At 40.2% G+C, this 24563-nt stretch overlaps 1 protein-coding gene across 18 annotated transcripts in view; it reads left to right on the forward strand.

The window, feature by feature from the left end:
• ptprdb (protein tyrosine phosphatase receptor type Db) overlaps positions 1-24563 on the forward strand; it is a 63883-nt gene that overhangs the window by 12745 nt on the left and 26575 nt on the right. For 10 of the 18 annotated variants that reach the window (XM_081714338.1, XM_081714343.1, XM_081714344.1 and 7 more), the window contains exons 1-9: positions 1-105; positions 12833-12976; positions 15231-15376; positions 15837-15978; positions 16068-16253; positions 18813-18923; positions 19333-19344; positions 20722-20991; positions 23544-24125. The exon at positions 1-105 is cut by the window's left edge. In XM_081714338.1, coding sequence (XP_081570464.1) covers positions 12889-12976; positions 15231-15376; positions 15837-15978; positions 16068-16253; positions 18813-18923; positions 19333-19344; positions 20722-20991; positions 23544-24125 — 1537 coding nt within the window. In that variant the 5' untranslated portion in view covers positions 1-105; positions 12833-12888. Of the gene's footprint in view, positions 106-12832; positions 12977-15230; positions 15377-15836; positions 15979-16067; positions 16254-16284; positions 17517-18812; positions 18924-19332; positions 19345-20721; positions 20992-23543; positions 24126-24563 lie in introns of those variants that run through there. The other 8 variants (XM_081714339.1, XM_081714340.1, XM_081714341.1 and 5 more) reach the window with 5 other exon arrangements.

Raw genomic sequence — 24563 nt, forward strand, 5'->3', positions numbered from 1 at the left:
GGTCATCATTCCGCGAGTTTGGAGGCAGTAACCTAAGGTGCAGACGATAGGCTACAGATTGATAAGACTGGATTGAAATACCGGACCGATGGTAATGCCAATCAGGTAGGCGAACGGTAAATGGTTATTGATAACTTGTATATAATAACGAAATTATTTCCTTAATAAACTGCCGGCTTTGTGACAATCATTAGTATGTAGAATTAGGAATATGGGATTTTCAAACTCGGGTGTAGTCTGTTGTATGCAAGGCGCCTGGCTCCTCCTTAAATAGACTATTCCGACTTTTGGCTCATGTTTTCATAGGAAAATCACGCAGAAATAGTCTGACGTGCCGATCACTGAACTGTTTTTAATCAGTAACATTGCGTTTAGCGACTTCCAATAATGTTCCGAGTTTTATATGGTAAAACATAAAAGGCTTCAGACTACAGGATGGGGAATTATGCTGAACCGGCACGGTTCGCTTTATACAGGTTTTTTGTGCAATTGAGGCTAACTAAATATCTTTTTAATGATATTGTCATATTTTACTGCATAGAGGGATATTTAGATATTGACGGCTCAGCGTTAAATGACGTTTCAGGTAGGCTGTGTAGACAGTAAAGGCGTATTTAATTAGGAGAGTCTACTAGACGTTGCGCTTAGCTTTAAGAATTATGTATGAATAAAATTACTGATTATGACTGAATTTTGCAAAATCGCTCCTAGTATCGCAGCAGTTGTTTCTGAGAAACATTCAAAAGGTTTTGTATGATGATGTGTATGTTTTGTCCTAGGTGTATATGTACATGTTCTTGTTGGATATTCGGTGTCCACACTTGGATAGTAAAATAAAAGAATATGAGCCCCCCTCCCTTTTTATGGAAAATATATTTAAAAGTCAAAGAGCCAAGTATTTTAAATTACTACTAATAATAATGGTTTTGTAAAGGCTTAAGGTAAAAGGGTGTGGATTTGGGTTATGGTTAGTTTTCAGGTTGCAAGTTATACTATATTCAAATGTAGATCTCCAAAATGATATTAAAACATTTTTGTATGAGAGAGAGAGAGAGAGAGAGAGAGAGAGAGAGAGAGTGAGTGAGTGTCTCTTTTGAAGAGGGTTAGGAAGTGAAGAGATGGACTTGGCCCCAGGTCTGCAGCTAATGTTTGCACCTCCTCCCAAAACAAAAGATTGATAGGTAGAGAATGAAAGAGAAGGGGAAAAGTATAAAATATTTTCCTTCTTTTCCATAGGAGCCTCTATCACATAGGAGCCTCTGTCACACTATCACATCGCCACAGGGTTGCCTGTTTATGAGCCAGGTAGACTCCACTTTTGCGGCATATGGCTCTATATTAATAATGTAGATGCCACAGCAGCAGTTCAGCTACATGGAGTGCATTTCTGTTTGTTCCTGTCATTTATAAGGCAGGTCTTATGGGCTACTAAAAGTGCTTGGAATATCATAGATTTACATATGTATGTAGAATCAGGCTTAAGTTTAGGTGGCTGTAGTTTCAGCGCTTTTTGATGGGTGTTGGGCTCCTTCCTCCAGTTGAATCAAAATATGTAGGGTGTGATCACAAAAAAGAAGGCTGCAATTCAGGGTGGAATTCTTGTGCATTTAGTAAATGGATGTTCTTAGTACGTGATGGTCAGGTTAAAAAAGAGCCGTCACAACCAGCTAAGTGCTACCACACCTAATTCCAAGGTAAAATCTTCTGGGTGCCAGAAGTGCACACATGAGCACACAGTTGCTAATTCTGAAGTTATGGGCCTGTTGCAGTTTTTGTGGATTAAATTTTTATTATTATTATTTCACTTTAGGAAGTGCCAAAGTAGGGGTCTGCTTTTCCTGCCTCTCATTGAGCTAACAGAACTATGCTATGTGTTCGAGGCATGTATTCTGTTGGTGGGGTGCGCTTGTTGTTACAGTGCTCAGCAGTGGCCTGGCAATACAGGAAATGCTGATTAGCTCTGGGAGAGTTTTATGCATGTCATCTAAGTTTTCAGTATCTCAACACTGAATATAGGCTGCTGGCTAGACAGCCATTTTGCTGCCTTCTGCACTTCCTTTCTAAGTCTTTTTTAACTTAATTTTCTCCCAGTGATAGTTATTACCATTTCACAATCACTCATCGTCTTCTCCCTTGCATAATGGCATCCAGCCTAGGAGGATGGAGGCTATTGCTTCCTCTGTGGCACTAACTGTATGTTTTTAAACTGCCATTTGCCCCAAACACATTCCGAGTGGTTCTTCATGCCTGAACTAACAGTGATCCTTGATTGGCTAATCTCCTTCTACCAGTGAGCAACCAAGGAGGAACCGAGCCTTATTTCTAGACCAGGCTGGAGTGGGACTGGCCGCAGGCAATAGTGCCATGGCAGACAGCTCTTTCATAGGGCTGAGTATCCACCGGTCATCACTCTCCATGCTCATATAAAATTCAGCACACACTGTCCAAGGAGTGCTGCTCCTTTATAAGTCTTCTGCCACCACTCACCCATGCTAATGGGGGTTTTGCACAGTTTCATAGCTTTCCCTTCTGAAACACCTGATTTAACTTGTAAAGCAATCATCAAGCCAGTCAGTTGAACTGAGTGTGGAAACCATGAGGCTGTACATTGCAGTTTGCACTTTCAGTTAGATTCAGGAATTAGTGCTCCACATGCAAAATTCTTTAGAACCTTTATCACAAGGCTGTGTGTTTTTACATTAAACTTTTTAAAAAGTTTATTTATTTAATGTATATCATTTGTGAATGCTAAGTGTGCTTCAGTAACAACTGTTCATCAACGTTGCTTGTTAAATAACTTTACAGCTGGTTTTAGGCACTCCTGGTTCTACCCTACCATGGGTAATGCCACAGAAAGCACACAAATCAAATGGAAAACAATGCATATGGTTTCAAACATTCACTCATTGAAAGTTAAACCTGTATTACCAACCATTTAGAATAGGCTTCATATGCAAAAACCCTTTTTTACTCATTAATAACAATGTTGGTGTAACCGCCCGAGTACCGCAGGGCACGGAGCAGGACGCACAGACTCCCTTGACTTTGACAGAAGTTTATTAACACACGATATAGACGACAACAGTGGCACTCCCACATAACATTAAAGATGAACAGGAATACACACTTAACATTAACAAAGATTATATAAATATTGAAGGTGGCTACACAAACGAATGTTACCACTACATAGACATTGACAGCGACATCTACATAGACAATGACCAACAAAGGAGTACTGACAGGAGTTTAAATACAGACAAACATTTCACTCTGCTCTGTGTATATGCTGCATTAGTGTTTGTATTACTATGAGTGTTAATCAAAGTTGGGGATTTGAGAAGCCTTGCAGTGACTTGTCTTGTAACACTTAAGGTTCACAATTTGAGAGGGTACAAGCAGGCCTTAGACCACCATAATCTCCTCAGGCCTTACATCACCATGAAAGGGCAGAATATATACCCACAGCATCAGGGTGATGATTTATCGCTGGCTCACTGTTAAGATGCAATTAGGAAAATGACCACAGGTGTGCTGATGAAGGTAGATTATGAATAATCTATTGCTATTCATTCTTTCACTGAATATGAAAATGAAATGCTTCCCACACAAGCTTATGGCATGTCTTATTAGCCTTCCTTATTCAGCCTTGTCCATACTTGTAATTACTAAAATATAGGAGCATTAAAATGTGCATTCACAAAAAGTAAATTATTTATATATGGTAACCTGAATGATTTGCTACATGGTGTTTCCATAGCGCAGGCTTTTATGAGTCTATTGATTGTGGATATTAGTGTAGTTTTGAGTTAAGAAGTCATGGGTTTATCAAACTGACTGGCAACAGCCTAATCCCATCATTGCTGAAGCAGTTCTATTATCTGCTTGAATAAAATGACCCACTTGTGTGACATTATAGCTGGCAGGTAGTTCACTCTGAAGCCTTATTAGCATAGTGCTTTTCCTGCAAAACAACTGGGCAAAGTCACGACACAGGGCAAAGGATAGTATACCAGCACTAGGTTTTTGTGTGGAGGTCTTGCAAAACACACTCACAGCAGTAGCCATTCTGCAGCTATCTAGCTCTCCTGGTGCTCAAAAAGAGGAAATCAGGGAAGAGTACAATCACTGGGAGATGGAACATGACTGAGCTCATTCCAAGACATGGGTTATGACTAGACTTTCATTTTTTTCTGTGACAGAAGGGCTGGTCGTGACCGGAATCATCTGACATACAGCTGATCAGGTGGCATTGCGTTTGGATTGCAAGTCCTGATCAGCAAGAGCAGAGCAATGTTTGTATTTTTTCACCCCTGAAGTTTGAACATGTGCAGTTTGTGATAGAGTCATACATCTAGAATAAACTAGCCTTGACACTATGTGATGATCGAGGAGGGTGTGAACATGATTGCAGAGGCGTGAAAATTTTAACAGGTGTAGTTGCACGTAGACTTAGTGCTCAGATGCTAGGCAGAGTTGTTACACCACGTAAGGAATAATGATGTCAGCTGTTTTAGCAGGCATTATGGTTCAAACATTTTTAAAACAAGCTAAGATGCCACCAGGAACAGGTCATTTCTATTTATTTATTTATTTATTAACATTTTTCTAAAAATTGGTCCCAGGGCAGTGGTAGCTCAGTGGTACTCGGAAGGTTGCTAGTTCAAGCCCCACCACTGCCAAGTTGCCACTGTTGGGTCCCTGAGCAAGGCCCTCAGTTCTGCTTAGTCATAATTGTAAGTTGCTTTGGATGAACCAAATGGTGACACGGGATCTTGCATTGAATAAAATGTGCAATGGTTTGATGCTGTAATGTCACAGTTAGGTGACATTCTAGCCAGGTCATTTAGCTTTCATTCATTTTTCATCACAATAACTTTGTTGGGGATTTGTGCCCTCTGCTTAACTGTTCATAAGAGGCATGGTTATTAGTAGCAGTGAATCATGGTGCTCATGGTAAACTTCTGTTGACCACCAACAGGCTTGAGCAATTTGATTTCCATACTAGTTCCTTAATACCATTGGAAATTCTGTCACCTGTATAGCAAGAAAGCATTATGTTAATATATGTTTTATGTAAATTTATATTCTTATTTGACATGCAATATGACTAATAGTCAGCTTGTATCTACAAAAACATATTGTTAGTTTCTCCCTATTCATGATATACATTCCTAAACATTTTTAATATTTTATTATGTTTAATTTGTTTCGCAATGGGATATTATAATAATATTGTACCATTTCTGCTATTATCAAATAAGAAAATTCAACTTAGAAGGCAGCATTTTCCACTCATTAAAACTAATGGATATATTTTGTACTGTAAGTAATCTCATCACTGCTATGGAATTAAACTCTCTGTTATAGCTCTTTGTATGGGTAATATTATTAAATGCTATTTCTCACAGAAAGTCTGAATATTGCCTGGGACATTCAGTTATGACTAATATACTTTACTTTTCTGAATCTTGTGCTGAAGTGCCATTATTTAGATTCAGTTGTGTCAAAGTAGCAGACCCCTTCTGGCCACACCATTCCCCAATTGGATCATTTTCTCAGATGTAGTATTTGCCCTTTATTCGCTGAGGGTTAAAGAGAGCATTTTGCTAGTATTTTTTTTTTCTTCTCAACCTGTATTATTATTATTATTATTATTATTATTATTATTATTTATATTTATATAGGAACTTTTCTCAGTCTCAGCATGCTTTAAATACACATATCAGCTTTTTACAAACACTCACACACCAAGTGGCAGCCAATTTGCACACAGTGTACTTAACTTTTAGAACTGGGTGCAGCGGATGGGGAGGATGGTTAAGACCTGGTTAAGACCAGGACAGAGCACTAGCCATCACTGGACATACATGCACACAGGTCACATTCATACAGGGCAATTTAGAATATCCAATCAACCTAACCTCCATGCTTTTGGACTGTGGGAGGAAACCAGAGACACCAGAGGAAACCCACACAGACACAGTGAGAACATGTAAACTCAAATCAAATCAAATTTATTTACATAGTGCTTTTTACAACAGTTGTTGTCACATGTTTACAATTGTCCAAGTCCAGTCCCCCAGTAAGCAGACCAAGGGCAACAGTGGCAAGGAAAAACTCCATAGAGCATGAGGAACAAACCTTGAGAGGAACCAAGACTCAAAAGGGGGGCCCATCCTCCTCTGGCTGACAACGGTCACCACAGTAGGAACAATTTTAAGAGAAAAAAAAAAAATAATAATAATAATAAAATGAAAAAAATAAACAATGAATGTCTATTCCTGTTTTCTAGAAGTCCTAGTCTGGTTCCGATGGTGTGCACATGTCCAAAAAGGGCACACTGGAACATCAGCACTCTGCCGCTCTCAGCTCCATAGTGTGGGAGCTTTATAGGAACAGGCTTGGCCCCCTGCAGTAGATTTTCTTATTCTTGGTACTAGTAAAAGGTCTGCACCTTTTAATCTAAGCAAAAGTGGTGGATCATAATTTACTAGGAGTTCTCTAAGGTACTGTGGGGCAAGACCATTCAGTGCTTTGTGTATTTTATTAATTAATACAAAATTTTACTGGGAGCCAATGTAAAGAAGCTAAGATAGGAGTGATGTGATCAAATTTTCTAGTTCTAGTAAGTACTCTGGTTGCTGCATTTTGAACTATCTGGAGCTTGTTTAGGCACCTAATGTACAGCCAGATAGTAAGGTATTACAGTAGTCCAATCTTGAAGTGATAAATGCGTGGACTAACCTTTCTGCATCATGTGAGGAGAGCATATTCCTAATCTTTGCAATGCTCCTGAAGTAGAGAAATGCAGTCCAAAAAATATTATTTACATGCATTTCAAACAAGAGACTGGGATCCATAATAACTCCAAGATCTTTAACTGTTAAAGAAAATGTGATTGGGAGATTATTACCTAGCTGTTTCTGGGTCTAATAGAAGTACTTGTTTTGTCAGGATGAAGAGAGACATCCAGTGTCTACATCCAGTGTCGGACGTCCTATATACATCCTATATGCATTCCTCAATAATACTAAGATGATATATGTCCTCTGGTTTGTCTGAGACATATATCTGAGTATCATGAGCCTAGCAGTGCAAACTAGCACAGTATTAAGGTATAATGTCACGTATAATATGTTAGCTAACCCTGTTGTATGCTGAAAAGTCTCCATTTCTGTTAACAAACTGGTAGCAAATGGCTAGATAAGATTTAAATCAGGAAAGGGCTATTCCCCTAATCCCAGTATTTTAGAGTCTATGTAGTAAAATGTTGTAATCCATAGTGTCAAATGCTGCACTCATATCAACCTATATAAGCAAAGAACCGTAACCCTAGTCAGAAGTCAACAACAGGTTATTTACTACTTTAATCAGTGCTGTCTTCGTTCTATGATGAGGCCTAAACCCTCACTGAAAGTCTTCATGTATCTGGTTGTGATTCAATTATGAGCTAAACTGCTGAGCTTTTTCTGTGATCTTGGAAATAAATGGAAGGTTTGGGATCGGTCTGTAGTTAGACAGTTGACATGAGTCGAGGTTATATTTTTTGATAAGTGGTCTGATTACTGCTAATTTGAATGATTTAAGAATGTAGCCAATGTTCAAGGAGGAGTTTATTAAATTTAGTTCAATTACTTCAGGTAGGATTTCCTTAAGAAAGTGTGTGCGCAGTGAATCTAGTAAGCATGTGGAGGATTTTGAGCACGATATCAGAGATGTAAGTTCTGGCTGTTGGATAGTTGTAAAGGATTCTAGAGTCCTTTTTGGCTTGGTTGTTCTGATTTCCAAATAGCTGCCTGATGTCACGGTAATACTCTTAATGTTATAATAAATGTTGTAATAAATAGAAATCTCTGGTTATTTTTGTTATTTTCTATTAGGGTCGAGAGATAAGATGTCCAAGCGGTCATAAGTGCCTTTACTTGAGTAGGTTCTCCTTCCATGCAAGCTGGTAGACTACAAGTTTAGTGAGGCGCCTTTTACGTTCTAAATTGTGAATATGATCATTATACCAAGGTACTAATTTTTATCCCTAATTTTTTTATTCTTAAGTGGAGCAAAATCATTGAGAGTTCAGTGGAATACTGATTTTAAGCATTCAGTTATTTGATCAAGTTCCGTGGGGTTTGAGGGTATCCTAGTCTGGGAGATTCGCAATAAATCTAGATGCAGTAGCTGACGTGATCATGCGTCTGGTATGGTAGTGAGGCAAGGTTACTATATTGTGGCTCATATGTAGTTCAAATGAAATGAGGGAATGGTCTGAGGTGGCATCATACTGGGATAGTATGACTGTTATCTATGTCAGTACTTAATTAAGCGTATGTCCACCAGAGTGTGTGGGTTCTCTTATACATTGGGTGAAACCAATTGATTCTAATATAGTACTAAAGGCTGATGTCAGAGGGTCTTGGGCACTATGAAAGTGAATATTGAAATCACCAACACTAATGGTTCTTTCTACAAGAGTGACTAGATTTGAGGAAATCTGCAAATTTGTTAATAAATTCTGAATAGGGTCCTCGTGATCTGTACGTGCCAATTAGTGGAAGAGGCTGGGTGGCTACATCATTAAAGATAGTAAAAATAATTTCAAAGGACTCAATCATAACCAGCTATCTGGTTTATGCCTAATGTGTTAGTATAAATAACTGCCTCCATGGACAGTTAGATGAGGGCAGTGTACATAGCTGTAGCCAGAAGGACACGCTTCATTTAAAATTATGATCATTTGGCTTGATCAAGGTTTCTGTTAGACAAAGTACATTAAATCTATGATCTGTTAGGATTGAATTTATCATGAGCGCTTTAGATGTCAGGGATCTAACATCTAACAATAAACCCAGTTTTAGATGAAAATTGCGGGCAGTGTGCTGTGAATCAATTACTTTAATACTAATTAGGTTAAGACATGTTTTTCACATGGAAAAGCCACGTGGAAAGCTATTTATTGCAGATACATAAAGGGTTTGACCAGATTTAGAGAGGGAATTGTTGAGGCACTGCGATTTGAAAATACAAATATATGGAATGTATATTTTTTTAATTTTCACTGTTAGTTTTCTTTTATTAAAGTTCCTATTATATATTAATCTTACTGCATTCTTTATCACTATTAAAGTTGCTGTTAGTTGCTTTCCGTATCGCATCCTATATTACTATTAAAGGGGCTACTAGTTACTTTCTTTAATGCATCCTTTATTGCTATCAAAATGGCACATTATGCAATACCAATAAAGAATCCTTAGGCAAGACTCCTAATCCTACACACCAAATAATACTAAACATGACATGACTGAATGTTGTAAGTTGCTCTGGATGAGAACATGTGTTAAATATTTTCACATTGAGTGCTTAATGTGTGTCTAAAAATCTGACCACTGTAAATATAAATACTTTATTCACTTGAGAGTAATCTGTCATTTTTGTTCTTGGAGGCACTTGTTATCCTTCTAACAGTGAGTCAATAGTATCTAACTAAAGGCTAATTTTGTTAGTGCATGATAATGAGATTGGTGTATAAGTAATTAACATTGATTATTTCACTCATTATTCTCTCCTGCTGGTGTTGAATTACAACTAATCTGTGACTTTACTGAGTCAGCAGCTGAGAATAATGCGCACATACATGTGGTCATGAACACACACGCGCGCACACACACACACACACACACACACACACTCTCACTCTCTCTCTCTCTCTCTCTCTCACATACTTTTGTTTTGGCACAAGGCAGAGGGACAGGAAATATCAGATTATCATAGTGATCTTTACTCTGGCTGGATTAGACAAGATGAGTCAGATGGTGTGTGCACATTGGTATGTGTTTTTGTGTGTGTGTGTGTGTGTGTGTGTGTGCGTGCCTATGTGTGTATGTGTGTGTGTGCATATTTGTGCATGCATGAGTTGTTTTTTTGTGTGTGTATGTGTGTGTATGTATGTATGTGCACATGTGCATATATGAGTGTGTGTGAGTATGTCTGTAGTGTATGTGTGTGCGCATGTGCATAAAGGTGTTAGGTACTGTGAGTCAGGGATTAGATTGACCCAGTTGTTTTCTGGAGAAGAACCTAGAGAGAGTTCTCACACATGCGCATGATGACAGCATATATACACGTTACTCTAGCGATGCCCCTTCCTCCAATGCCCTTCCTGTGTGAATCCCTGCAGGAAGTGACACATGTTGCCTTCTCCTCTCTCACTGCTGTGAAAGCAGGGAAGTCTCTGTATAACGCAAGGGGAGGAAGGTGGAAGGACAGGAGGAGGGCCAGGTAGCACACATGAGTGCGTTGAAGGCCGTTCTCCCATTTCTGCTGATGCAATGGGATATGACAACCATGATGTCCATGGGGGTAGAGTTACCATGGCGATACCCCCTTGCACACAATCCATATTTGATGCAATTTCACTTAGTGGTGTTCTGCTATGCCCTTCTCCATGTCTCTTTCTCTCTCTCTCTCTCTCTTTCTCTTTTTCCATTCGCTCTCACATTTCCTGAAGAATTCTGGCTTTTTGCAGATGTATGTGAATATATTTTACTTACACTGCTTCTGCATCTTTAAGTTGCAATGGCCTTTCCAAAAGTTATTCTGGCCCCTCTGGTGTGCTGCCCCTGGAATGTTCCAAGAGTGCAAACTAAAGATTTGGTTTTGCCCTTGTCATTGTCATATGAAATATCATGTCATGTGCATAATTTAAATCAAAACATGCTACCTGCTTTGCTTTAACAAAGCTGTACATTACCCCCTAAACCCCTGGTTAAAGTAGTGTTTTTCAGTACCACAGTTTGTCACGTTTTGTAACCAAATGTCATTTCAGGGGAGTGGGGGTGTGGGAGCTGGGTGGTGGGGGGTCTCTATGTTGTCCATCACTAAGCAATGAGCGTATAAGCTGGTCACCTTCATGGCTGCGTAGAAGAGCTAGGAAGGTCAGTGCTGGACACTGCCAGAGGGACCCTGATGGAGGGACTGGAGGGACATCTGATGGATGAGCCACATGCAGCTGTCACTAGGCCACTGTGCAGGTGTGCCAGACTTGGCCTGAAATAGACTAGTTTAAAAAGGTTGGTCCAAAGAAGTTACCACACCCTGCAAAGCAGACAACAGAAATGTCATTCAAGAGTATGGCAATCAAACACACCTCTGCCCATAAAGTCTTATGCAGATGTGTGTGGCAGTCATTTGAGGCTCCCAGCAAGTGGAGATGGACAATGTGCAAACGCTAAGACCAACATTTTGAGTGGAGCAAAGCACTGGCATTCTGAGCTGTGCTTGTCTCACCTCAGGATATCAAGCCCAGATAGGCAGGAAAGGTCACATATAGGTCAACTGGCAGCTGGCTGTGTCCTCCAGTTTCAAGGCACTGTATGTGCAGGGCAGATAGACAGAGAGACGGAGACAGAAAGGGGTCAGCGTAAGTGCAAGGGTCTCACTGACCTTCCTAAGAAAGCTGTGCTGGCTGTTTGGCTGGCAACCTGGCAATGTAAATGGGATGGAGCAGTGAGACCTTAATGGCAATCAACTGTGCACAATTTCAGGACCCCGACCCCGCACACAAGCTGTGGGCACTGTTCACTGATCAAGGTGCTTAATTTGGTCGGGGTGAGTAACTTCAGCACTTTGGAGAGTGTCCAGACAGGTTTGGATTGAGTATGCTTGAAGATGACAGGTTGATCCATTGTCTCAAGGTGCCACATTAAAAATAAACATAGAAAAGAAGAAGTAGAGAGAAGAGTGCTTTTTAAAGAACAAAAAGGAACACCTGACCTAAATTGATTTCATTTTTGAGTCTAGACAATATGGAGAATAGACTACAAATATGTGTCTGTGTACTTTCAGGTATCACTGTTGTATGCATCAAATAATTCTCTGATATGAGAGCCAGAAAGTATCATATGTCAGAAATGGGAAGTGAGTTTCACCAATTGCCTTGGTCCCATGATCTCAGCAGTATTTATAAATATAAAGTTGTGATCACCCATGTCACACCATCTTGAGAGTGACAACTGTCAGTTCTCTACAACCCATTCCCAAGTGATCATTTAGGAAAAATCAAAGCTGCAGATATTACTATGTTATACCATGATATGTGTTGCATGGTAATGCATAGTGAACAGAATGAAACCTTGTTGGCACATGTTAGCATGATCACATGCATAATGCTAGGTGCTTCCTGTTAGCTTTCATTTATCATTAGTAAAGTTGGCTTTGAGCTGTTGTGGGGGTGTGGGCTATGCAGTCTTATCTCTAACAGTCTATCTCTGTCTCCAGATGGTTGACTTTTAGAACATCATGGAAATGCTTGCTCATTCTTGCACTCCGCATTTGATTCCATGCTAGCCAGTGAGATCATTTTCACTAGCACGAAAAGCTGCGTCATTTACATGCAACCAAACCCCAAAAGACACAGTTTTCCTAATGGAAGACGCTGTTTGCACAATGTTTTTGCTCAACCTATTCAAGCATGTAAAACATCTGTTTTTAAAATAAATAATGAAAAGCACTATAAACCACACTGCCTGGGGTCTAATGATAAGAGACAAGACAGTTCACATTGCTAATTTTTCATGCTTAACAATATGCTCAACAACTGCGTGTGGATCTTATTGAATTTAGGTAATTTCATGCTGGCCTTGAATGATTTTCTGATGATGTTATTTTCAATGAAATCTCATTTTTATGTTAATGACAAAATAACAAAATCATGTTTTCTGATTCATCAGTGTTGAGTTTACTATGGTCAACTGCTCATTTTCTCATTTGGCCTTTTAATCTTGTGATGTATGAGAATGCGAGAGTGTCTTAGAATGCAAATGTGCTTCTTGTACAGGTTATGAGCAACCGTTGCACTTGGTGAGCTGCAGTCCCAGACAAGCCAATGAGAGGATGGCCAGACGTCACATGGTCTCCAGAGCTGCCATCCAGCTGGTTCTGCTGATTCCGCTCAGTGTGCTGGAGCTCACAGAGTCATATAGTGAGTCCCTCCCTCTCCCCCCACCCCTCACACACACAGACACACACACACACACTTTCAGCATCATGTTCCTTGAATTTCAGGAAGATAATTGTAGGCTATTCAGATGTCACTAATAGAATATTTTGGCCCATCCATGATAGCTATCTACTTATGAAGCCCTGCACACGCAAGATAAATAAACACTGATGAACACTCCTGAACACTCCTAACACTAAGTGATTTTGCATCCTTGTTCCTTAAACAGCAAATATTTCCTGTATTTTGTAGTGACTCAATGAAAAAAAAGTGTAACAAGACTACAACAACTGTTGATTTTTCATGTGTTTCACTATTAATAATCAGTTATTTTGGTGAATAAACAGAATCTTGAGTGAAAGAGGTTAATTGGGATTTGTTTCTTTAAATTCTAAAGGCAGAATCTTTAATCATACCAGTTGTGTGTATTTTTGTGTTTGTGTGTCACCTTATATGACTTCACAATGAAATCAAAATATTCTCTTTGCATACTAAAATCTAGCATATCAATCCAAATTCTGAACAGTATCCATGTACACACATGGTTCTCCATTCAGAACAGTATTCAGTTTCCAAATAATCTTGTGCAGCAGTAAGCATACAAAGCAGAGTTATGTCCACAGGATATTGTTTGATTCATGAGTGTGGTTTTACCATATTCAGCAAAGATTTTAGTTGAAGGTATATATGTTGTTTTTCTTGGAAAGAAGTGGCTTCTTTGCTGCCCTTCTTGACACCAAGCCATCCCCAAAAAGTCTTCACCTCACTGCGTGCAGGTGCACTCACACCTGCCTTCTACCATTCCTGAGCAAGCTCTGCACTGGTTGTGACCCAATCCTCTAGCTGCATCCTCTTTAGGAGACGGTCCTTGCACTTGCTTGACTTTCTTGGGTGCCCTGAAGCCTTCTTCACTGCAATTGAACCTCTCTCCTTGAAGTTCTTGATGATTCGATAAATGGTTGATTTAGGTGCTATCTTACAAGCAGCAATGTCCTTTCCTGTGAAGCCCTTTTGATGCAAAGCAATGATGACTGCACGTGTTTCCTTGGAGGTAACCATGGTTAACAGAAGAACACTTCAAGCACCACCACCCTTTTAAAGCAACCAGTCCGCCCTTCTAATCAGCTTGACAGAGTGATATCAGCTGCCTTGTCCTTGTTAAGACATCTTTAATGAGATCACTGAAATGATGTTAGCAGGCCATTTTGTGGCAGGGCTGAAATGTAGTGGCTGGAATGGAGTAATTTTTGTGATTAAGTTAATATTCATGGAAAATAATGACTGCAATTAATTGCAATTCATCTGATCACGCTTCACAAACCATGAAAACTGAAGCAGCAACCCTTGTGCTAGTCTCAAAACCTTTGGTCATGACTGTATATACATACATATACACAAGTCACATTCATACAGGGCAATTTAGAGTATCCAATCAACCTAACCTCCATGTTTTTTGACTGTGGGAGGGAACCAGAGACCCTGGAGGAAACCCACACAGACACAGGGAGAACATGGAAACTCCACCCAGATAGGAACTCAAAACCAAGACCCTAGTGCTGAGAGGCAAATATGCTAACCACCAGGCCACTGTGCCACCCACTGTCCTTTAGAGACTCATCATTACGCACAATTTTTGAATGAATGCAGAGAGGTAAAATAGCTAGCCCTAAGCTGAATACATTCAGTTCTTTATGAGGTCTAACTCATGAAAACAATAGCACAACTGTAATTGGTACAAAATTGTTACAAAACTGTAATAGCTGTTGTAAAAAGCACTATATAAATACATTTCACTTTGAATGTGACTTAATTGTCTCAAATGTCGGTGTAATAAATGTCTACAGTTTATGAAAGCAATTTTATTTTCTATGCCCTATAGATTCCAGGACAAGCATTTTCTGACTGCAGTTTGGTTTACCTTTCCTACCAATGTTTTTTAAAGAAATTTATAGTATGACTCAACAGGAGCCAGGGAAACAATAATACCCCAACATTACTCCAATAATACTCCAACAAAGTTATACCTATTACTGGAAGCCGTTGCATACTTATGTAGCTCCTAGTGCTTTCATAAAGTATGAACAACCAGTCAGATTTCTCAGGAATGAGTACCTAGGACCAGATGGGTGGCCCTGTTATTATCCCATTTATGTCCATGCATGTATGTCATGGAAGGAAGTTCTTAGGATTCATGCACTCCTCTCAAGAATTCATACCATCTCTTCCTCTCTCTCAGCTCCACCTCGCTTTACTCAGACGCCCATTGATCAGACAGGTGTGCAAGGGGGTGTGGCCTCCTTTGTGTGCCAGGCAACAGGAGAGCCACAGCCCAGAATCACCTGGAGCAGGAAAGGCAAAAAAGTCACCAGTCAGAGATTTGAGGTAACACTCACATACACACACACACACACACACACACACACACACACACACACACAAATACACACTGACTCCAATACAGAATTACCACATACTTGTGCTTATGACCAATGGGTACCTCCTAAAATCTCTCTCCAACCCACAGAGTATGTGTCAGTTTCCCCCTACCACTATCTCTCCTACTTTCTGTTCTTCCTTTGCTCTCCATCTCTAGCTATCTTTTTCTCTGCCTATGCCTTGGTCTTTATCTGTCTCAATTGTACTAGCTCCATTTGTACTGTCTCTCTCCATTTCTATCTCAGTTTCTTTTTGTCTTGCTATTTTTCTGTCTTGCGTACTCCCATTCCTGCCATCACCCTCTCCCTCTGTCTCTCCTTCTCTCCCTTTATCTCTCTCATTCCTTTTCCCTCTCTCCCCTATCTCTCTCCCTCTCCTCTCTCTCCCTCCTTCTCTCTCTCTGCAGGTGATTGACTTTGAGGACGGCTCCAGTTCAGTCCTCCGCGTGCAGCCCCTTCGTACCCCCCGCGATGAAGCCATCTATGAGTGCGTAGCGTCCAACACAGTTGGCGAGATCAGCATCTCCACCCGCCTCACCGTCCTCCGCGGTGCGTGTTCCACCCCTCCCCTCACACACTGCCCCCTGGGGCACAGCTGGATGTTCTACATATTTAATGTGTGTGTGTGCACGTTACAGAGGACCAGCTCCCTCCTGGCTTCCCAACCATAGATATGGGCCCTCAGCTGAAAGTGGTGGAGCGTTCCCGCACCGCCACCATGCTGTGTGCAGCCAGTGGCACCCCGGACCCTGAGATCACCTGGTTTAAGGATTTCCTTCCCATCAGTACGCATGCTCACGGGCGAATCAAACAGCTGCGTTCAGGTAGGTACCTCAGTGTGTGTGTGTGTGTGTTTGTGTGTGTTTCTGGAAAAAATGAATTCATGTCTTTGTTGCTTAGGTTGTAATCATTTTTGTTTAAACGTACAATTTACACGCACACACGCAGTGTGTCATGCACGCCATTCTTCATCTAAAAGAATGTTTAGTGATCCGTTTGCTGTTTCTCTCTCTGTGTGTTTTGATCTACAGAGTCCTTTGGTAAGTCCGTTCCACTGAAGGCACAACACACATGTTGCGAGACACACACAGTGCAATGCACACAATGTACACATTCATACCACAACACCCACTAACGTACAGAAAGATCAGCTTTAGGCATGGTACTCGGAATTTCATCTTACGCCTACGTTACACAGGACCTACGTCACACATATGAAAATATGCCTACAACCCCTACCCCTACCCCAGGGTTAATCCACTCACTCACAGAAACACACACAATGCAACACAACATAACACAACACAACACACATGCACGCACGCTACTGTTCTCCCACTGAAAATGCTCTCCCATCAATAGGTAGCCATCTTCACCTGAATGGTACCCCTATAACATGTGGTACTTAACCTGTGTCCCTCTCACTCACTCTCTCACTCTCCCTCACTCCTTCACCCAGTGGCTTACTCTGTCACTCCCTCACTCTCTCACTGCCCTAGTCATCAGAATACCTACATCTCCACCCTTTCTCTCTCTCTCTCTCTCTCTCTCTCTCTCTCTCTCTCTCTCTTTCTTCCATTACTTCTCTGGCTTCCTCCCTCTCGCTGTAATTTCTAGACTCCTGCTCTGTCTTTCTCACTCTCTCTGGCAAATTTGAATTGCACACCTAATGCTGAATGTTCCGGTGGAGTCTCTCCTAAAAACCGCGGCTACCCCACACTTCCCCTCCCTCTCCGCGGGTGTGAATCTGCCTGTCTTGAGTGTTAAGCCCTGCGTGTAACTGCTGGAGTACTCATAAGGGCACTCTCCTGTTCCCCTGAACCCACCCGCTGCTGCGCCTGTTACCATACATATGATTAACTACCAAAGGAAGGTGAAGAGTCATGTTACCTGAGAAGCATTTAGCACTTAAGACATGAAGAATTACATGCCCTTTCTCTTTCTTACTCTCTTCTTTTTTCTGTCGTTATCGGTCTCTCTCTCTCTCTCTCTCTCTCTCTCTCTCTCTCTCTCTCTCACTGCACTAACTCTCTTTAATCTCTCATCTGCTTTCATTCTCACACATCCAGGGGGTACACCAATCAGAGGTAAGAGTCTAAAGCTAACCATTCCATTCACCAACCAATCATTATTTCCTCTTTCTCTGTCTTGCTCTCTTTCTTTCACTCCTTCCCTCTCTGTCCTTCTTTCTTTCTTTCTTTCTTTCTTTCTTTCTTTCTTTCTTTCTTTCTCCTCTCTCTTCCCTCTCTCCTTCTCACTCTCTTTCTGTCCCTCCCTCTCTCTGTCCATCTCTGTCTCTTGCTCTCTGTCTTCATTATCTGCTCATCAACCTCCGTGCCATAGATTAACACCTGTCATTTCTAGGGACCATTTTTATCATACCAGACATGGCTATGTGGTCACGACAAATCTTACTTCTTTCACATTAATATGCATTCACAGAATGTCTGTATGTTTGCCGCTGGAATAGTGCCAAAGTGCTTAGAATAATTTTTTTTTTTTTTACTTAATTGACCACTTAATTTACTAGCTGATGATAATTTATAAAAATAAATAACAATGCAGCAGTACTTATGTTGGTAAGCTAACAATAAACCAGGAACAGTCATTTTCAGTCAGAAATTATGTGTAAAAATGAAAATAAGGTCTAGTTAAACAAACAAATACTTTTGAATCTAAATGTCATGAACATGTTTAGATATGAGAAGATATTGAATGAATAAATTTTATCCAGGTACAATCTGTATGTTGCTTGTGGGCCTTCTTATAATCTTAGAATTTCTCTCTCTCTCTCTCTCTCTCTCTCTCTCTCTCTCTCTCTCTCTCTCTCTCTCTTTCTCTTTCCTTTTTTGCTGACCTTGATACTGCCAGTGCGAGGCAGTGAAAATAGCTGGCTGCACTTTAAAGAATTTCTTTTTAAGGTGCTCTTTGTATTGCCAAACAGCCTCAGTTGAGGGCATGTGCTTTTTCCCTCTTTGGAAAGAGAGGCTTTTGTTGGGTTTGTTTGGCTGAAGTGTCTGCTGTGAAGGTCTGGTGTAGATGTCTCTCAGAAAGCGTTAAACCAATTCCAGCAGCATTTCACCATTCTGACGCATTAATGTCCTATTGATCTGTGCCCAGCCAGGCTGATAAAACCCTCCCTCCCATATTAATGACTGTGCGTGGCATACAAACACATGGGGAAATGTGCATGAGGACCATGAACACAAAGACACACACACATAAAATAGACCAGGGAGAATAACCCTGGTCAAGACCTTGAGTGGGTATTTTGAAAAAAAAGGTTTTGTTTTTTCATTTGTGTGTGTGTGTGTGTGTGTGTGTGTGTGTGTGTGTGTGTGTGTGTGTGTGTTTTGTATGTGTGCATGCGCGCATGTGCTCAGGTGCACTGCAAATTGATCAGAGCGAGGCGAACGATCAGGGGAAATACGAATGTGTCGCTACAAACAGTGCTGGAACACGGTATTCTACACCTGCCAACCTGTACGTCAGAGGTGCGTCTGAGAGGAGCTGAGGCTTTAAGCTGTGCACATTCAGTCACTTGCACATCCCAGATTTGCCATTAATGGACTTCGATTATTGATGTTAAAAAAAAAAAAACATTAAAAACCAAGTAGTAATACACACTAACATCATCATGTATAGATGTAATAAGATTTGTAGTTTATGGTTGTAAAAGTAACCTTTTGTGTCCACTGTATAAGTAACAGGTGACTATAACTGTGTATGTGTATGTATGTATGTATGTGTGTGTGTGTGTGTGTGTGTGTATATATATATATATATATATATATATATATATATATATATATATATATATATATATATAATTCTCCCTTTCTCTTTTTAACTTTGCTGTTGCATTTTGTTTCCCTTTTCATATCCTCCACTTCCTCTCTTCAGAACTTAGAGATGGTAAGCATTTCACCCTGACAAGTTTAATCACACACACACACACACACACACACACTTCACAATTGTAGTGAGGTACACAGAGAAACAGAACATTTTAAACAGAGGTCGCAAACAAAGAGCTTCTGAATTAGAAGTGGGAGGAACCATTTTTTATATGAAAAAGCAGATGTTTAAATCATAACATTAATTCCATGGGGTTCTAAAGTTCCCTAGTGCAGATGAGTAATTTTTCTTTGAGTTTCCTAATTTCATTGCAATAGCAACAACTGTCAATGCAAACAGATATTGTATCATGTATCATGTATCTCACACTTGATGAGTATGTCTTTGTTGTTTTTGTCTCGTCTGTAGGATATTAGGATAATTTTGATTGTCCAGGATTATTTTCCTTATGAATTTTAGAGAGAGGATGAGAGGCTTATCTACCTGGTGAAATGACATGATTAATAGTGGATTTAATGGAAGACTGTAACTGTGGAGTGATGTCTGAGCTGTTCTGACTATAAAAACTAGTATCAGAAAGCTGCTTGATTGCTTACTTCTTGTAAAGGTCATTTCTCCGAATGACAACAGCTTCATCCTTATCAGCTGTCTTAATAACAATGTCACTTTTTTAATGTATTAGCGCATAGTATTCTTCATTTGGTAGATTAAGTCTTAGGAAGATTTTATGAAATGTATAATTTCTCTTTCACAGGTATTAATATAAAAATCAAGCACTTCTAATTCCCTTGTAGGAGGTATACAGGAAAAATTGGCTGTTATATTTAGATAGGTTGAGGTTTCCACTGGTGTCATGATGTGTGTATAGAGTATCCTGGCCATTTTTATTAAAACAAGCATGTAGTCTTAAGTGCCAGCAAAACTATTTTTTTTGTCTGTAATGGGCTTAAATTCATTAATGACTGACCTTGAAGGTACAAATTTTAGACCTTTTGATACTTCCAGAGAAGTTGACTCTAAATCACTGCGAATAGTTCCAACTTTCTTGCAGGCAGGAAGTGTAATCAGTCCAGTAGTACTATTTTGTGTGTGTGTGTGTGTGTGTGTGTGTGTGTGTGTGTAGTGTAGCTATATATAAATTTGAAGAAGATTCTAGCTGAGTAACTGCACTGTACTGTAGTAAGAGTTGTAGAGATATTCAGAATTGTAATAAAGTACAGTTTCCAGAGAAACAGACGGAGGTCCTTCATCAACTGTGCCTGCAAAGTGTTTCTGAATTAGTAGTAGGAGGAGCCATTTTATGTATGAACATATAACTTCTACTTTTTCATAATTATTCATACTAGACAAGAACAATAAACAATATGGCACTCACGTATAACCAGTTCAGTGTGAATACAATGAATAAATAATTATGAATCATTGCATCAACAGTGCGACGTGTCCCACCACGGTTCTCAGTCCAGCCGATGGATTATGAGATTATGCCCGGGGGTGGAGTCAACATCACATGTCAGGCAGTGGGTGTGCCTATGCCATATGTGAAGTGGATGCTGGGAACAGAGGATCTGACCCCAGAGGAGGACATGCCAATCGGGAAGAATGTGCTAGAGCTCTCAGACGTCCGTCAGTCCGCCAACTACACTTGCGTAGCCATGTCCACTCTTGGGGTTATCGAAAGTGTTGCACAGATCACTGTGAAAGGTAAGATAAATGCTTAGGTTGTTATGTGTTAATAAATACACTGTAGTATACCAAATCGTTTGCCATGGATGACACTGTTAACACAATTTAACTGCAGACAGACTCTGTGGAATCCAAAGACTAGCCGAAAACCAGAAACAAACATGGCAATAGGACTGAAGCAAACACGGGGGGAAATGCTCAGCATTCATAAAGAAGAGAGGACAAGGAGGGGTTTAAATAGGTGGAAAACAGATGAGGGGTTTGTACAGTGATTGGTAAGATGAACACTGGAGGGTGGTAGGAACTGAGAGAGAAGGTGTGTTTTTTTAATAGGTAGAACTGAATGGTTCCCACAGTTTTCCCAGTTGACTTGCATCTACACAGACAGAAAATACTAAGAAAATAATAGCAACAGCCAAAAGTAAAAAAGATCAACAACAACAAAAAATCTTATATAATGGCACTTAAATACAACAGGTCAACTTCTCCAACAGTCAGACAGTGGTTGAGGTACTGGAGTATGGCTAACAGAAGGGTAGTTTTACATGAAAGGGAGGCTCTTTTGCTATTCAAAATACATCATAGGGTCCCATGTTTTATAACATTTTCCAGATGATTGTTTAGAGAAAAATTTACATTTTCTCCAGTTTAAGGAAGAGCTTAAGATAAATAATTTGGGCAGGTCCAAAGATCAGCTTTAGCAGTACAACAGCAAATTAAATCCCAAAAGTCATCTGCCCTGATGTAAATTTTTGCAAATTTAGTCTTGCAGTAATGAATATGGTGGAGAACATTGAACTGGATAAGATGAAGTCGAGCACAGGAAGGTGATGTCTTGATGATGTATTGATTATGTAGCAATAGCACTGAGTCAGATTCCAAGAGTGTGTCTGGTGTGTCTACCCCCAGATCTGCACTCCATGCATTTAATATTTGGTCCATCCATACACAGTTAGTAGTAGTAATCATGTTATAAACTCTCAAGATCAGACTCTTACTAGGCATTGTCAATTCAAGAATTTCTTCACAGATATGTTTAGATAACAAAGGAAATTAGGAGAGTGAATGCATACGAAATTGCTGACCTGAAGGTAAAGGTAAAAGATGAGGGTGGTAATTGAAACTTCACTGAAAGATCAGTAAAAGAAGCAAAGAGTCCATTTACTGTACAGATCCTCAAATCTCACAGTGCCCTTTGTTTGCCAGACGCTGAAGGTTTGATCCAATTTTGCAGGAGTAACCAAGTGACTATCACAGATGGGGATTAAATTACAAAATCTATCGAAGCAAAAATGCTGCTGAAAATGAACCCATATTCTTACAGTAGACCTAACAACTGGACATGGTATGTAATTAGAAATGGATATAGATAAATTTGCAGTAATTAAGGTTGAGAGTAAAGACGTAATACAGGAATCTGCTTCAGAGGTGCACCAATTCAGCTGAGGACACTTTTGTTTATGTTGGCTACCCAATAATAATACAAAATGTTGGGAAAGGAAAGGCCTTCCAGACATTTCTGAATTCTGGTCGTCTTTCCTGCCCATATAAATGACAATAGCTGTTTGTCTAGAGAGCAGAAGACGGTTTTTGTCAAAAAAACAGGAAAACTTTGGGATAGATACATGAATCTAGGTAGAATTTTGATACAATTTATTTGGCCTGCTAATGAAACCAAAAAAATGTAAATTTTTTGATTAACGTTTTTTTTGTGTAAATGATCTGATGATGTTGACCCCCAAGTATTAAAATCCTGTTAGAGATGTCCAGATGGATAGTACAGAGTTGGAATCAAATTTGTCTGTGTTGTTCAAAGGGAACCACACACTTTTTTTAAAGTTTACTTTAGAACCAGGAAATCTCCCAATATTTTAGCATTTGAATGACTAGAGATATACAAGAAGATGGATCTGATATAAATAAGATTAAGTCATCAGCATACAGAGACACTCTATACTGTGTTCATCTTCTACATGTACATTGAAACATGCTATTTGTCTTCATGAAAACTGATGTGTCCAATGGCCAATTTGAATCAACTCTGGCTTAGAGGGCACCCTTGCATAGAAGCTCTAGAGAGGGGGAAAAAATTTGAATTTAGCCCATTGGTGGCTACTTTGTGAGGTATATAGCAGTTGGATCCAAGATGTGAATCTTGGGCCAAATCCAAAGTATCCCATGACTGCAAACATATACGTCACCTCCACTCTGTCCAGTCACTTTCTCAGCATCAAGAGATATGACAACCTCAGGCAAGTCAGAAGGTGAGGGAGAGTATATAACACCGAGAAGCTCATGGTTATTCAGAAATTAAATATGGCCTTGCATAAATCCAGTCTGATGAGAGGAAATTAATTAACATTTTCCAAGCTAGTAGAGAAAAGTTTAGCCAGAATTTTGATGTCTAAATTCATTAGTGAGTATGAGTTGCATTCCTCTGGATCTTTTCCTGCTTTTAAACAGTGTAATCGAGGCTTCTGGTAAAGTCTGGGGTAAACAGCCAGATTCTAAGTGTGATATTTTTAAACTTTCTTAGAAGCATTTTTTTCTTTCTCGTTCTCTCTCCCAAGCTCTCCCAAACCCTCCAGGAGCCCCTGTTGTGATGGAGCGCTCTGCCACCAGTATAACTTTGATGTGGGACAGCGGAAACCCACTTCCCATTTCCTATTACATCATCCAGCACCGTCCCACCTCCTCCCGCGACCACTTCAAGGAAATCGACTTTGTGGCAACAACGCGGTACAGCGTAGGGGGCCTCAGCCCCTACTCTCATTATCACTTCCGGGTGATAGCCGTGAACTCTATTGGGCGCGGACCACCAAGCCCCACAGTGGAGGCACGGACAGCCGAGCAAGCCCCTAGCTCGCCGCCACGTAGGGTCAGGGGTCGCATGCTTAGCATCTCCACTGCGATGGTGCAATGGGAGGAGCCAGAGGAGGCGAATGGGCAAGTGGTTGGCTACAGGGTGTATTACACGTCAGATTCAGCCCTGCCTGTCAGCCAGTGGGAAAAGGAAATTGTTCGTGGGGCAAATTTCTTGACCATACAAGACATGACGCCAAATAAAACCTATTACATTAGAGTCCTGGCTTTCACAGCTGTTGGAGATGGACCTCTCTCTAATGACCTGCACATTATTGCCAAAACAGGAGGTGTGTGTGTGTGTGTGTGTTTGTGTGTGCGCATGTATATGCATGGGGGGGGGGGGGGGGGGGTGCGAGAGAGAGAGAGAGAAAGCAACAGAAAATCATTGCATGATTTTATTCCATCTTTTTTCTGGCATCTTAGTTCTCTTATCTTTGTCACAGACAGAAAAAAAAATCCCTAATGTAATTATTTTCACAGCCATCCAATGGACAATTATGGTTTCTGTTGTTGACTCTATGACTCTACTTTCATTTGAGTTTACTGATTTGAATTTAAAAGGTATTTACATCTGTTTGGGGTGAACATTTCTATATACGACTGACAGCCTCTTTTTTATACATTGTCCCTTCATTTCAGGAGACCATAAATAATTGGCCATGTTGGCTACTCACTGTTTATTGTTAGTGATTGTTAGTTTTAGCCTAAGAGCGCTAACAAAAGGT

This window comes from Electrophorus electricus, chromosome 5, assembly GCF_041902795.1.
Source record: "Electrophorus electricus isolate QZ-2024a chromosome 5, ASM4190279v1, whole genome shotgun sequence".
NCBI classification, from domain to species: domain Eukaryota; kingdom Metazoa; phylum Chordata; class Actinopteri; order Gymnotiformes; family Gymnotidae; genus Electrophorus; species Electrophorus electricus.